The sequence below is a fragment of the Astyanax mexicanus genome, chromosome 14 (assembly GCF_023375975.1).
Source record: "Astyanax mexicanus isolate ESR-SI-001 chromosome 14, AstMex3_surface, whole genome shotgun sequence".
Classification (NCBI taxonomy): domain Eukaryota; kingdom Metazoa; phylum Chordata; class Actinopteri; order Characiformes; family Acestrorhamphidae; genus Astyanax; species Astyanax mexicanus.
The window spans coordinates 24,293,598-24,308,296 of NC_064421.1; the positions used below are offsets into that span (position 1 = coordinate 24,293,598).

Here is a 14,699-nt window from a genome sequence, read left to right on the forward strand (position 1 = left end):
CACTCCACACCTTATTCCATAAGTACTGGATGGAGCCCCATTAGTGCTGGGCGGTTAGGCCAAAAATGCATATCACGTTTTTTTTCAAGATTCTGACGGTATCACGGTATATCACAGTATTTTTATATATTTTTTTATTATTATTATTTTTTGCATGACTAGGCTTTAATATAGGTTTGTGAGTTACTGCTATACTATATAATGCTATACTGTTATATAATATAAAACACTAAGGATTTAAATTAAGGCTTTGAATAGTATTGGGTTTACTTTGTCCAACAAAATTACACAATATGAAGAAATCAGTCCTTATTATTAGAAAAATAGCTAAAGAATGTAAACAATAGACCTTAAAATTAGATACGCTAACAAATTTAACACGGCTCCCTTTACAAAATTAAATATTTTAATATTTATTAAAAACACTATAAACAAACCTAAAATACTCAATGTTTAAGTATTCAAAGAGATATTTCTCAAAAGTTCTATTGCACAAGTTAGATACCACTTTATCAATTTACTATATGTTATTCCTGAAGCCATTATAGGCATTACAGTATTTAAATCAGCTACAATTCCCTTTTTCTCTCCAGTTAACAAATACAGTCAAATCATCTTTTAAGCTACAGTATTAATATATTTGAAAAGGCTGTAGTTATTGCTCTATTTTACTGGGATAAAAAACACTTCAAACGCGGTTCAAGTTCACCCCGCAGTATACCGAATGAACCGGTATACTGCCCAGCACTAAGCCCTATCATATAAACCTGACACTCAAGATGCATTATGTGATCAAGTGTAAACAGGGTTTTGGAGTTGCATATAAATTATGATGATCAGGGAAAGATACCAAACCCGCCAAAACAAAAGTCACCTTCAAAAGAAGCTCTCTCATCAGTGCAGCGTCACAATTTATATCTGAATACCGGTAGTAGACCTTACTGTACCCTGTGGCCATTATGAACTGTGCATTATCTCCCCCTGTTGGCTGTAAAAGGTACTGAGGTGAACTTGCTCACACTGCTCCACACTACTTACATAAGGTAAAACTCTAATCTACACATTAAAGACCAGCTGATATGACAGTGGTCAGTGATATAAAGGCAGCTGTTGCAGGAATGTCAGGTCTAAGAATCAGAGAGAAACATAAAAGAGAAGGCAAAGGAAGAGAAGCAGTGCTGCTCAGAGCAGCATGGTGCCAAGCTCATCAGGGAATTACATAACCATGGAACATTGGTTTCCAGACCCTTGGATAGAGTTTATGACATGATATGACAGAGCATAGACAAGGATGCTTAACTGAAGCAATCAGATATGCAGCTAGAAGGCCTGTTACAGTAATTACATTACTGACTTAACATACTAGATAATGTATAACGTACAGACATGATGAACTCCATTATTTGCTGATCTCAATAATGTTTTTCACAGCAATGAGAGCCTAATAACACGAATAAGCCAGTATGTAAACTTCGTTTAGGCCTAGCTGCAAGTATTATACTATAAACTAAGACAACTTGAATGCAGCACATGTGGGTTAGAGCTCTCATGAGTGACTGAAAATGGCTGTGACAGTGTTGTCGGTTGGTGAAAGTGTGTGTGTGTGTGTGTGTGTGTCTTTTTTGGGGTCTGATCCTGCAGGAGATCCATGTGAGTCACTGCTGATCTGTTGCCATGACAACACTGACAGCAATTCAAAGATTGGAGACAGATGATGCAGGGTGAGAGAGAGCGAGAGAGAGATTCAATTTATTTTCTTTGATTATTATTTATATTAGTAGTTAATGAGTTTTTCATTCATTCATTTTATAATTGCTGTAATTTAACTACATATGTTCAACCTTAAGGTTTGTGTGCTTTATTAAGACAGTCAGGCTAGTAAAGCCAACCTGAGAGAGAGAAAGGAAGATCAAAAAGAGAGAGAGGGAAAGCAAAAGTGCAAGATTGTGTTCGAGTTAAAGAAGAGAAAGAAAACAAAAAGGTGTGAGGGCAAGAGAGAAAGCAAGTAAGAAGAGAGAGAAATCAAAACAACTAAAGAGTAAGAAGAAGGGATAAAACAAAAAGTGAGAACAAGAGCAAGAGAGAATGAACGTTAGAAGAAGAGAGAAAGCAAGAGAGTAAACATGTATAATAACAAGGAGAGAGAAAAGAGAAAAAAAATAAAGAGTGGGGACAGAGCTCTGGAAAAAAAAGAGAGACCACTGATTTTGCTATTTATAGGTATATATTTGAGTAAAATTAACATTGTTGTTTTATTCTTAAAACTACAAACAACATTTCTCCCAAATTCCAAATAAAGATATTGTCATTTAGAGCATGTATTTGCAGAAAATTAGAAATGGCTGAAATAAACCAAAAAGCAGACCTTTCAGACCTCAAATAATGCAAAGAAAAGTTTTTAAAGTAAAAAAAAAAATCAATATTTGATGTAATCACAGTTTTCATGCATCTTGGCATGTTCTCCTCCACCAGTCATTCACACTGCTTTTGGATAACTTTATGCCACTCCTGATGCAAAAATTCAAGCAGTACAGCTTGGTTTGATGGCTTGTGATCATCCAGCTTCCTCTTAATTATATTCCAGTGGTTTTCAAATTTGGTAAAAAAAAAAAACAACTCATCATTTTTAAGTGGTCGCTTATTTTTTTTCCAGAGCTGTATATAGAAACATGCGAGAGCAAGTGAGAGAGAAGAAGAGAGAAAGTACAAAAACTTGAGAGAGAGAAAGAAGGCTAAAATAAAAAAGCAAGAATGCGAGAGCAAGAACATGAGAGCTAGAGAGAATGAGAGCAAAAGTTAGAAGGAGAGAGAAAAAGTAAAAGAGTAAGAATGTATGATGATAAGTGTGAGAGAGTGTGAACACAAGAGAGGTAGAAAGAGAGAGAGTGCAAGAGGAAAAAAAAAGCTTGAATCTGTAATAAAATTAATAAAATGAAAAAGCGAGAGAACACAAAATGGAAAAATGTGAGCGCAAAACTCAAAGCAAGGAAAGAGCAGAGCATGGATAAGAAAGAAAAGAAAAGGAAAGGAGTGAGAATGTAAGTGTGGAAATTCTAGAGAGCTAGAATTTGAGAACGAGAGAGCGAAGGAGAGTATGAATGAGAAGAAACGAGAGATGGTTGATGATCACCACAAACAGAAGCTGAGCTGACAAGAGATACTCTGAATTATCTCACCCTCCAGGCCGTTGTGCTGCTCGTAGGTACGTTTGCCCAGGATGGTGGGCGAGCCGTTGTTGAGGATGGGGGAGGATTTGATGGGCGTCAGGCTGCTTGTGGAAATGGAGGCTCCTCGAAGAATTTCTGGTTTAGGAGGACATGGATGGGCCTCTAGAATAAAAAGACAAAAATCTGTAAATACCCAAAGTCATGGCACAAAATATGACATGGTAATTTCCAGTGCTGATTAATGATCACTAAACATCTGATTAAAAAGGAGCCGCAGACCTGAACGGACTTGTTGTACACTGTACACTGAATACACTCTGAGTGCATTTGTTAATTATTCTGAAGCTCTTAACGGAAATGACGGAGCCTATGGGCTCTGAGATTTAAAAATGCAGCAATATAAACAAAATACTATACACCTTCCTGGGCCACTTAATCCATTTCATCACATTAAGCTCTTCTCTAGAGCACTATTGCCGTCTCTGACTTGAAACCTAATCATCAAATGCAAATTCCTGTTCTCTCTCTCACCCTCGGACATGTTAAACTAAACAGATATATCCTTTCTAGAAAAGTCTACTCTACCTCTCCAACACTTTCACACTCTGAAATAGATACTCTGTTCTAAACACTGTAAAACAGACAACAGGCAGAAAGTGCTGTGGCCCCAAGAGCGAATGTTCCCCATACTTTTAAAATAACAAAGGAAAATGAAAAAGAGTGCAGATGTCATTTCCACCCACCAAGATATCTAACCACAGACTCCAGAGGCTTCCGTACTGCCTGTTTCAAGGATGCAGGCTTTTTGGACATATCTGGCAACCGCACTGCGCCTACAAATACAGCACAGAAAACAGGCTGTGAATTTAACTGCGTTTCAACATACTGTGAAAGAAAATAATACATACAGGAATATCATAGGTACAAATTAACAAAGTAACATTAAGACCAGGAAACAGTCATTAGCTAATCACATGAGGCTTTTTCAGATGAAGTAGAATTTTTGCATTTTGTTTAACAGGCTGCCACTGTTGGACTGCCACAGCAAGGGCTACCCACCGTGCACTGTGTAATCACTATTTTACTGTGTTCCTATGTATGTGTGTGTTGAGCGCATGAATTGGTTAAAGGTGGAGGACACATTTTTATCTGCATCTAACACAAGTGTGGTGAATATGATGGTCCTTATCAAAGCAGAGAGGAAAGGGATGGAGCTTTAGGGATGGAATGTCTCTATCCCTATCAGCAATATAAACTCTAAACCTCAGTAACTGCTGTGTCATCATGTATGTTCTATATGTTACATTATGTTACATATCTCTCCAACTTATCCTCACTCATTTCATTGTACCATATCAGTACTGCACTGTCCTGTCTGTTAAACTGTCTCGTCTGTTGTATTTATTGTAGTGTAATAGTTTTTATGTTGCACTTCCGTTACACTTTTGCACTTTATGTTTGTCTATTGTATTGTTGTTCCATGTTGCACCATGGTTCCGGAGGAATAAAAAATGAGAACTATTATTATTACAATAGTTTATAGAGGGGTTTGGTTCCTCAGCAATAGCAGTGAGGAGAAGCTGTCTATATTCTGACCTGTGTGACATGCAATGTAAAGTCCTGTAATTAATTAATGTGAATATCACCACTGTCCAATGAAAAACAAGTATTTCCAAAACAGTAACTTTGCAGGAGAGAGGTAAAACCTTAACTTTAAATGATGTTTATTTCAGGTCATTTTTGAGGATTTCATGGACAATTTCATGGATAGGTACTATGGATTTAGATATATAGACATAATATATAATTTGTAGTAATAGTAATTTTTTCATACACACATTATCCATGCATTTATCTCTTCACAAATAGACTACTGTAATTCTTTGTACATTGGGATTAACCAGTCCCTTCTGCATCACTTTCAGAATGCTGCATGCAGATTATTGACAAGAACCAAGAAAAGAGAACATATAACACCAGTTCTCGCCTCACTTCATTGGCTACCTGTCGAATACAGAATTCAGTTTAAAGTGCTTTTAGTAGTTTTTAAAGCATTAAATGGTCTGGCACCCTCTTATATTGCAGATTTGCTTACCTCCTCAGTCTCACAGCGCTCTCTGAGATCATCAGCACAGAATTTGTTGGTCATTCATAGGGTTCGTTTGAAACTCAAAGGTGATCGTGCATTTTCAGTGTATGCCCCAAGACTTTGGAACAGTCTGCCACTAACTATTCACCAAGCTACTTCTGTCTCGGTTTTTAAATCAGGTTTAAAGACTTACTTATACAAACTTGCTTTTGATTAGTGAGTTACTGTGGAAATTCGATTTATCCTTTATATATTGTTGTTGTGCATTTTAGTTTATGTGTATTTTTAGCATTTTTTTTTTTTTTTTTTTTTTTATGTTGGGATTCTTATTTTAATATGTTATTTAAGTGATTTCTTTTACCTAATTTTTGGTTGTATGCATGTGTAGTTATTAGACATTTTGTGTACAGCACTTTGGGCAGTGGAAGCTGTGTAAAGAGTGCTTTATAAATAAAGCTTACTTACACATACAGTACCAAAAGAGTTTAGACACACCTTAAATTCAGTTTTTCATTATAAACAAATGCATTGCATTGTCATCCAAACTAAGAAGAAAAACATATGGTATTATTCAGTGAACAAAAAAAAGTGTTAAACAAACCAGAATATGTTTAACTTTTTATTTGCTTATTTAGCTTTATGGAGTAGAGTCACTTGGAACAGCTTTCAGTTAACAGCTGTGCTGAACTTGTCAAGAGTTAATTACTTGAATTTCTTGCCTCCTAATGTGTTTGAGAGCATCAATTGTAAAGTTGTGGAGAGGTAAAGTTGGTGAATACAGTAAATAGCCCTATTTGGTTAATGTTTTAATCCATATTATGGCAGGAACTACTCAACTAAGTAAAGAAAAAAATGTCATTCAGTAAAAAAAACTGTTCAAGAACTTTGAAAGTATCCTCAAGTGCAGTTGCAAATACCATCAATAAATGTTATGATGAAACTGGCTCTCATCTGGACAGCCCCAGGAAAAGAAAAAAAAATCTAAAACATTTCACCTACACTCTGCTTTGATGGCTGCTGTGTTGACAGGTATGTAGGGGTGTCTAGCTACGTAGCGGGACCTGAGGAGGTCCTGGCAGACCCGGCGGGCCATTCGGGTCAGCTGGGTGGTCTGCAGGTAGAAAGCTTGCCTGGTCTTCACAGCGAACTTTGGACTCCCGCTGTGCCTAACCGGCAGGCCATGAGGACTCTAGCAACCAGAAAGATCAGAGTGAGCATGCCAGCGTTTCTCATAAACACAGGGTGTTAGCTGAAAAAACGACACAGCAGGAATTCAGTAATGGCAAACCCTTTCAGAATCACTAAACCTTTCTAAAGGTCTCAAAGCAGAGGAATATGTGAGGAGAGGGGGGAAAAATAGAGGATGATGAAGCTGATGTTGACATTGCAAGTGGAATACATCTGAAACACATCTGGTCTCATTAGGGTAAAGATTAGTTATTTATTTACAGGGTTCATACACCTTTTAACCAATACATTTCCATGATTTTCTCATGACTTTTCCATGTCTTTAAGGCAACTTTTCCTGACCATACGATTTTTAAAACATCAATGCAGACATGGACAATAAATTGATAATAGTAGGCCTAAAATGAATCTGATAAAAATGTTGACACACAACCTTTAATAATAAACTGTGTAGGGCTAAATTACTGAATTAACTCTGAGCTGACGTACATGTTAGCTCACAATAGATATTCTCCATTGATAAACTGAAACACAAAGATTTGTAGACCAAATTCCTATGACTTTTCCAAAACTTCCTGGGCATTTTTATTTTTTCCAAATCTTACACAGGCCAGGAAAATGTTTTTTTCAAACTGCATGACTTTTCCAGATTTATAACCTTATTATTTCCATCAGGATGGATAAGCATGCCAATTAATAATTTTATAGCATTTATGTCCAATTTTGCACATTCATAATGTGAACCTGGCAGATGTTCTGTACACAGCATCCAAACTACATGATAAATGGACCAGCAAAAAAGCTACAGCATGATTTGGAATATACTCTTTCAACACTTTCATTGAGCATAGCGTAAATGGAAGAGCTCTGTTTTGGAAACCTGCCCACCATGTTGTTGCGGTTGGGACCTGGCCGCTCCCCGTCCAACCTAGTGGGCATCTTCAGGCCACCGTACTTCTTCCAGTAGGTCCAGCAGGAGGCGCACAGCCTGCACTGCATGTTGGTCGGCCCCCATGAGTACCACTGATACGAGCTGGTGGCTATACACACACACAAACGCAAGCGCACACATACACAAAAATAAGGGTTTGTAGACAGCCACAAGTCAACCACTGCCTGTTGTTTTTACTGCATTACCTGGCAGCCAATCAGCTTGAAGGAAAGTTGCTGATACCCAGTATAGTGATATAAAGTAAAATTTACTTGACCTAGTACAATACACAGGTGATTAACAGGGACCAAAACCCTGGAAATTACCGGAAAATAAAATGCAAAGCAAAGTTTAACAGTTATTAACACTGACTTTGTACATGGCCACACTTCTGCACAAAAGTGGTGCTGGCAAAGCAAAACAATTCAGCGATGCTTTTGGTTTTTTTTTTTTACAGCTGAGTTTTCACTTTTAGAAACAAATTAGAAGCGACACGGCATTCATGTTGAGGACATTTATATTCCCATGTACTGATATTACTTATGTATGTGTTTATCAGTGGTGTGCAGTAAGGCCCTTTTAACCCTTCAGAGAAGGGGTGACAATAGGTGCATGTAAACAATTACATGATATTTAATCAGGAAATATATATTCTATCAATTAACTAAAATAAAAAAACAACTAAATCATTCATTAGAGCATTAGTCTGTTTTTTTTTTAGTTGCTATAGGACTTATCTGACTGACAGCTGTTCTAACCAATCAAAGCTTTTTAAAATGGCTTCTGCCCACGTGAAGCTTAAAAAACGGTTAAAAAGTTTAATTCAGAAATCCCTGACTTACTGTAGCAGCTCTCGCAGGCCCGGCCAAGTACGGTCGGCTGCCCCGTCGCCCCCGGCAACACCCCTGCCCCGTTCACCAGAGCTGGCTTCACACTGTTCACACTCAGCTGGTTGGGGTTGGGTTTGTTACTGTATACACACGCACACATACAGACAGACAGACAAACAAACAGACAGAGAGAGAGAGAGAGAGTATGAGGGTCACAGAGATCACAGGATTATGCATGATCAAAGAGCCATTTACTCAGAGCTTATGCTGAAATGCTCGCAAATCCAGGGCTTCCCTCTGACCTGTTCGCCAAGATACTCACTAGTTAGGGATGTAAACCTGCTTCAGCTTGCTCTCCGCCTCCGCAGCCTTTAACCGTTTCTATACCAGGAAGCAAAAGACAGGGAAATTATTTATTTACTCATTTATTATTATTATTTACTCATTTTATTTAACCAGAAAAAAGTCCTTACCTGCTGAACATATCTGTCTGTGGTTTTCCACATGTAGTAATACTCAATAATGCTAGTCAGAGACTTCCACGGCAGCTGAAAAACAAAGCACAGAGCACTCTGTTTAACTTTAACCCTGCAAGAAACTGCACGTCAGTCACTGTTATAAACCACATATTTATTTATTTTTTATATCCCCTCATTTCTCCATTTGCAATTGTGTCAAAGGAAAATTTTCTAAAAGTTCTGAAAATGCTGAATGCTTTCTGTAGACAGTTAAACATGTAGCACACAGGAAGTGATGTAAGAACTGAAGTTTTTCTGTAAATCTGGGGCCGTTTCTCAATCTGCATTCTTGTCTGTACTTGTATTCTTGTGGACTCGGGAAACGTCATCAGTCATAGCCCAAGCAGTGTTCCATTAAGAAGATCACAGTTAAATACCCAGATGTGTTCCTGCTCCTCCCTCATTATCAGGGAAGCATGAAAAATGACTTCATACAGTCTGATATCCCAGAATGCACCTTGCAGCAGTATCAGCAGAGGAGAAATTATATACCTGCAAGGTATACATTTTGTAAATAGTTCTGCTGTGTAATAAAAATAAAGTTTTGTTATTTCTAGGCGAGAACGTGATTTTTTTTTGTGTAAAAAAAAAAAAAAGTATGCAGCAGTTTCAATTACAAAATAAAAGTCCCGTGTCCAGAGAGCTATGAGATATCGAAATTTTTCACCACATTTCTCCAAAAGTCAATGATTCAACACAATGATATTAATAATGAAGGAATGCACCGATGTGAGAATTCTGGGCCGATGCAGATATCACACATGTAGGTATCTGCTGATGCCAATGGCAATATACACGTTTATATCTTCGAGAGATTAGACACCCTGGTTTCACTTCATAACTCAAAAATACATTGATTTAAGACAGTTCATATTTATTTTTATTAGTCTTTATAGTCTTAATGTATCACGGCCAGCGTTGGCCAGTTGTTGTAGTGTGGCCAGCATCGCTTTGTCCTTTTTCAGCATTTAATAAATACATCAGCATATATCGTTTTAAAACACTGGCTATATTGGCCAATGGTCTCAAAAAAAAAAAAGCAATTATCGGCGAATACCTACATAATTCTGATATCATTATGCATCCATTCCTTTGTGTGTATTAAATTATACCAGCACGTTTTAACATGAACACATTGCGAAGGAGATGTTGAAAAATATAATGTGCAGCCCTAATTTCCACCCTGCTAAATATATTAAATTCTAAAAACACAAATTATATTGTCAATATCACTTTAATCACATAGTGGTTATTCAGAGAAACTACTTGAGAAATTATCTTTGACTATGCAAAGATAAGAAAAAAAACAAAAACCCAACACTAATCTAGTTTATCCTAATGGTTTATAATTTATCCCATCAGTAAATGTGACATTTTAAAAGAAACTGCCTAAAAAGGTTAAGAGATTATTATAACAAATGTTCTTAAATCATGCAATAAACAATATTTTGGACTAATATGTTAGTGAAACAATTTGACACAGTACTTTAAACTCAACTAGGAGTTCAAACATTTTTTTTACTGCAGAACATGAACAAATCTGAAGCAAAACACTACTTAAAGCAAAACACTCACTTTTTCTTTTTTAATAAGATGCCTTTGCTTCTTCTGTAAAAGTGGGTGTGGAAATGTTCTATGAGTGGCTCCTCCCTGTCTCTCTGGGCTGGGGCAGTTTGGGTTAGACCTTTACGCTACAACAACATATGTACACTAAATCACCAGCAGGTGGCAGAGTTAAATATGATCTAGACACACTTCACTGTAATAGGCAATCTGCTTTTATTGCATTCTAAATAGAGTCTTTATTGCATAGTTTTGTCTGCATTTTCTCTATATATATTGAACCCTAAGTTCTATATATGCCACTTGGTCTCTTGGTAAATGTGTTGTTTCTCAGAAACTTACAAAGTCTTGCTGGATGTCAGTGAAGTCTTTGCCGTATTTCTCCAGTGCCTCTTCGAACAGGTTGGCCTCTGAAGCGCTCCACTCCTCCATCTCGTCTCTGCAGAGTACGGGTCCACCCTGCGGCACCAGGGCTGCGATAGCCCGGGTCATGTCATAGCCGTTCTTGTGCAGTGTGTCCATGGCGTGGAACTGGAGACAAAAAAAGGGAAAAATATTTGATTGGTTGGTTTAAAATACTTATCACAATAATTATCGACTTATTTTATAATATTTATAATATAATATGACCTTAATCATTTTTGCTGGCCTCAATATAGCCCATTGTTTTTTAAAACCCATTAAAGTGAATAATCCACTATGCCGACTTGGGTTGACATGATTTGTGATATTCACCATCATTATTCTATAATTTAGTAAGGATATTTGAACATTTTTATATTCCAAATCCAATGCCTAAATATGCTTAATATTTAAAAGCTGACTGATATTTACAAGTTATGTGTAAATGCTTAATTATTCTATATTATTACATAAGTAGCATAAATCTATCTTAAAATGACAATATCTTCTATCTATTAAATCTTTTACAATATATTTTCCACAAAACTAATTATATTCACAGGTCTGGTCAATTTTTTTTTCAAATCTACAGATCTACAAATTACTATGTGGCAAGCGGTATATGAGATGCAAGTTTAAACACTTTAATCTGTTTAAGCAATTAAAATATCCAACTACACCTACTTTTAGAGGACCTTTGTTTCAATAATGGACTGAATAAAATAAATTAAAAACTGCATTATACAATTTTCTCTTACTAAACTCAGACAAAACAGGGATCACTCTAGAGGTTACATACAATTTGGGCAGCAACCACCTTTCGCACAGATTTCTATATTGTGTCAGACAGTAATCAGATTTTAGTCTGATTAGTCTTAAAAACAGGAAAAACTTGACAACCAAGTGTTCATACATAATACAATCTGTTAACTATTACATCCCCAAACAGAATACATTAAGAAAAAAAAAAATATTTTAGACAATGCGCTGACTTATAACACAGTGGACCAACACCAGCAGATGACATGTCTCTCCAAACCATCACGGATTGGTGGAAACTTCAAACTTGACCTCAAGCAGCTTGGACTGTGTGTCTCTCCACTCTTCCTCCAGACTCTGCTCCCTTGATTTCCAAAGGAAATGTAAAATTTACTGACGATCAGCAATGGTTTGGAAAGTCATATAATCTGCTGGTGTTGATCCACTGTGTTTTATCAAGTCTAAAATCAGCGCAGTGTTTTTCTTTAAAATCTTAAAGCACTTCATGCTTCTCTCTGATGACAACTTTTATGGAGATGAGGATTTCATTTTTTTCAGCAGGACTTGGCACACTGCCAAAGTACCAATTGGTCTTGTATAATAATTGAATGTCCTAAGACACTGATTTTTGGATTTTCATTGGCTGTAAGCCATAATCATCAACAATAAAAGAAATAAACGCTTAAAATATCTATTTAATAAGAGTTTCACATTTTTAACTGAATTATTAAAATCAAGTAACTTTTCAATGACTATTTTTTAAGTTAAACAATCCTATTATGTTGATAACATCATATTAAACGTGGAGAAAAAAAAGCGAATGAGAAATGTTTGATTGCAACCCGGCAAACACGGCACTCTGATTATGCAATCAACTTAATGCCAGACCAAAATCAAGCCAATTCATTTGCAAACATTAATAAATAACATGCAAATGGGCCTTCGCGCAATGCATTTTATAATAAAATAATGTAATTGTTTATTTAATTATTTTCAAAGCTATACTAAGCAAACTCCAAAGTAAAGCATTTGTCTAGTGTGGCATTTTGTGTCACACAACAAGGGCAGCAGTGGTACTGCTACTCCTATTTGTTCAACTAAACTTTACTGTCTTTCCTGTACATGTACACATCTCTCAAGACATGCAAAAATGTGAATAAATGATTAGCCTTCAAAGCCAAATTATATATCGAAAAATACCATTTCACAACAGCTCCCCACCTACAGACTAAAAAAGCATTGCTCAGTGTCTCAGGGTGCATGTTTATGCATGTGTGTGGTGCCCTCTGGCACCTGTACTATATGTTTTATAAATGAGGGGCAGAATCAAGCAGAAGGTGGTTGTGGGTGAACATCACTCGTACTCTCTCCTGTCCCGTCCTGTTCTGTTCTGTTCTGTTCAGAATCCACGGGGAACCACAGGAAAAATGAGGCCTGCAACTTGTTTTTTGTGCAGCCCAGAATACAGAATGATTCATGCTGTGGTTGGTTAGACTCCGGTAAGTATATTTTAGCAAATGACCCACAGGTACACAGATATTTTATCCCCATACTGCCAGACGTTGGCAGAGTCAACGACTTACGCAACTTGCATGAGAAGTGAGATGTTCGCTAGAGGAACAATGATTCTAAATGAATCTAAGGGCACTAGTTTAGACCTTTTTAATGTCTACTGAGACGACCTATTGAGCTCACCCCTACAGTCGCAAGTGCAATTCAAGCCCCCACAGAAGGACAGGTTTTACACATGCTTTTTGAACAAGCTAAGAGCTACAGAACTGTGAATATAAATTAAGAAGCACGTGGACAGACGCAGCAGAGTAACATTACAAGAATTTACACACATATAAGACAAATATGTTATGTTTTTACAAGCGTTGTCCAGCCCATATCGCTAGAGTGGAGCACAGTGGAGAATATCCTTTCAGGATGCATCACCACCAAGTAAGAGAGGCATGACGACCAGAACCAGTCAGTTCTAGAACAGCTTCTTCCCTCAGGCCATCAGGCCATCAGGCTGCTCAACAGCCAGTGGCAGTGTATCACACCACAGCCCATAAAAGAAAACTTATCTGTCACACTATCTACAGCCCTGGAAAAAAATTAGAGACCACTTAAAATTTATGAGTTTTTTTATTTTTATTTTATCAAATTGAAAACCTCTGGAATATAATCAAGAGGAAGACAGATGACCACAAGCCATCAAACCAAGCTGAACTGCTTGAATTTTTGAACCAGGAGTGGCATAAAGTTATCCAAAAGCAGTGTGTAAAACTGGTGGAGGAGAACATGCCAAGATGCATGAAAACTGTGAATAAAAAACAGGGTTATTCCTACAAATATTACATTTCTGAACTCTTAAAAAACTGTGAATAAAAAACAGGGTTATTCCTACAAATATTACATTTCTGAACTCTTAAAAATGTATGAATATGAACTTGTTTTCTTTGCATTATTTGAGGTCTGAAGGCTCTGCATCTTTTTTGTTATTTCAGCCATTTCTCATTTTCTGTATATAAACGCTATAATGACAATATTTTTATTTGGAATTTGGGAGAAATGTTGTTCGTAGTTTATAGAATAAAACAACAATGTTCATTTTACTCAAAAAAAAAACTATAAATAGCAAAATTAAAGAAACTGATTCAGAAACGGAAGTGGTCTCATTTTTTTTCAGTGCTGTATCACATTTTACCCTGCACTTTACAGTCACTCTGCCCTACTTGAGTGCCACATACGTCTGGATTCTGTATATATAAAATTATAGAATTACAAGTCAGTGTAGCATCACTATCATTTTGAAGTCTTACCTACTCTTTCATAGGTTATGCTTTTATTTTTATTGATCTTCATGTTGCAGCAAACCATTATGATTATCCGTGCATGGCCAATCAGCAAAGCACAAGTGATTATCACAATGCGTTTTATAAGCCAGACCAAAGTGTGAAGCAGAGCAGAAGGAGGATGTAGTGTGTAGTGAGTGTAGGTGGTGCCTTACCAGTGTGATATCTCTGGAGGCTGCTGCAGCGCTCATGTGCAGACTGGGCTGCCGAACTGAACTACTGCAGTCCAGAGCCCGTGCAAATGTACCCACAGACCTGAGAGCGGAAAGAGAGGAGGAGAGGGGGAGAGATGGAGAGAGCAAAATAAGAGATAGGAAAAAATCAGCACTTTAATGGCTAAATTTGAACATATGTGAGCTTTGACTGTCCAGAACCTTTACTTGGTTAATAATCAGCCACTGAGTGCATT

At 36.9% G+C, this 14,699-nt stretch overlaps 1 protein-coding gene across 2 annotated transcripts in view; it reads right to left on the reverse strand.

Annotated features, from left to right (window-relative positions):
* Nucleotides 1-14,699, reverse strand: part of mta1 (metastasis associated 1) — a 52,856-nt gene that overhangs the window by 2,251 nt on the left and 35,906 nt on the right. For both annotated transcript variants that reach the window (XM_022672917.2, XM_049463571.1), the window contains exons 8-16: nt 14,446-14,545; nt 10,629-10,817; nt 8,679-8,753; nt 8,528-8,586; nt 8,218-8,345; nt 7,333-7,484; nt 6,256-6,445; nt 3,911-4,000; nt 3,177-3,329 (exon numbers count right to left, since the gene is read on the reverse strand). In XM_022672917.2, coding sequence (XP_022528638.2) covers nt 3,177-3,329; nt 3,911-4,000; nt 6,256-6,445; nt 7,333-7,484; nt 8,218-8,345; nt 8,528-8,586; nt 8,679-8,753; nt 10,629-10,817; nt 14,446-14,545 — 1,136 coding nt within the window. The remainder of the gene's footprint in view (nt 1-3,176; nt 3,330-3,910; nt 4,001-6,255; nt 6,446-7,332; nt 7,485-8,217; nt 8,346-8,527; nt 8,587-8,678; nt 8,754-10,628; nt 10,818-14,445; nt 14,546-14,699) is intronic.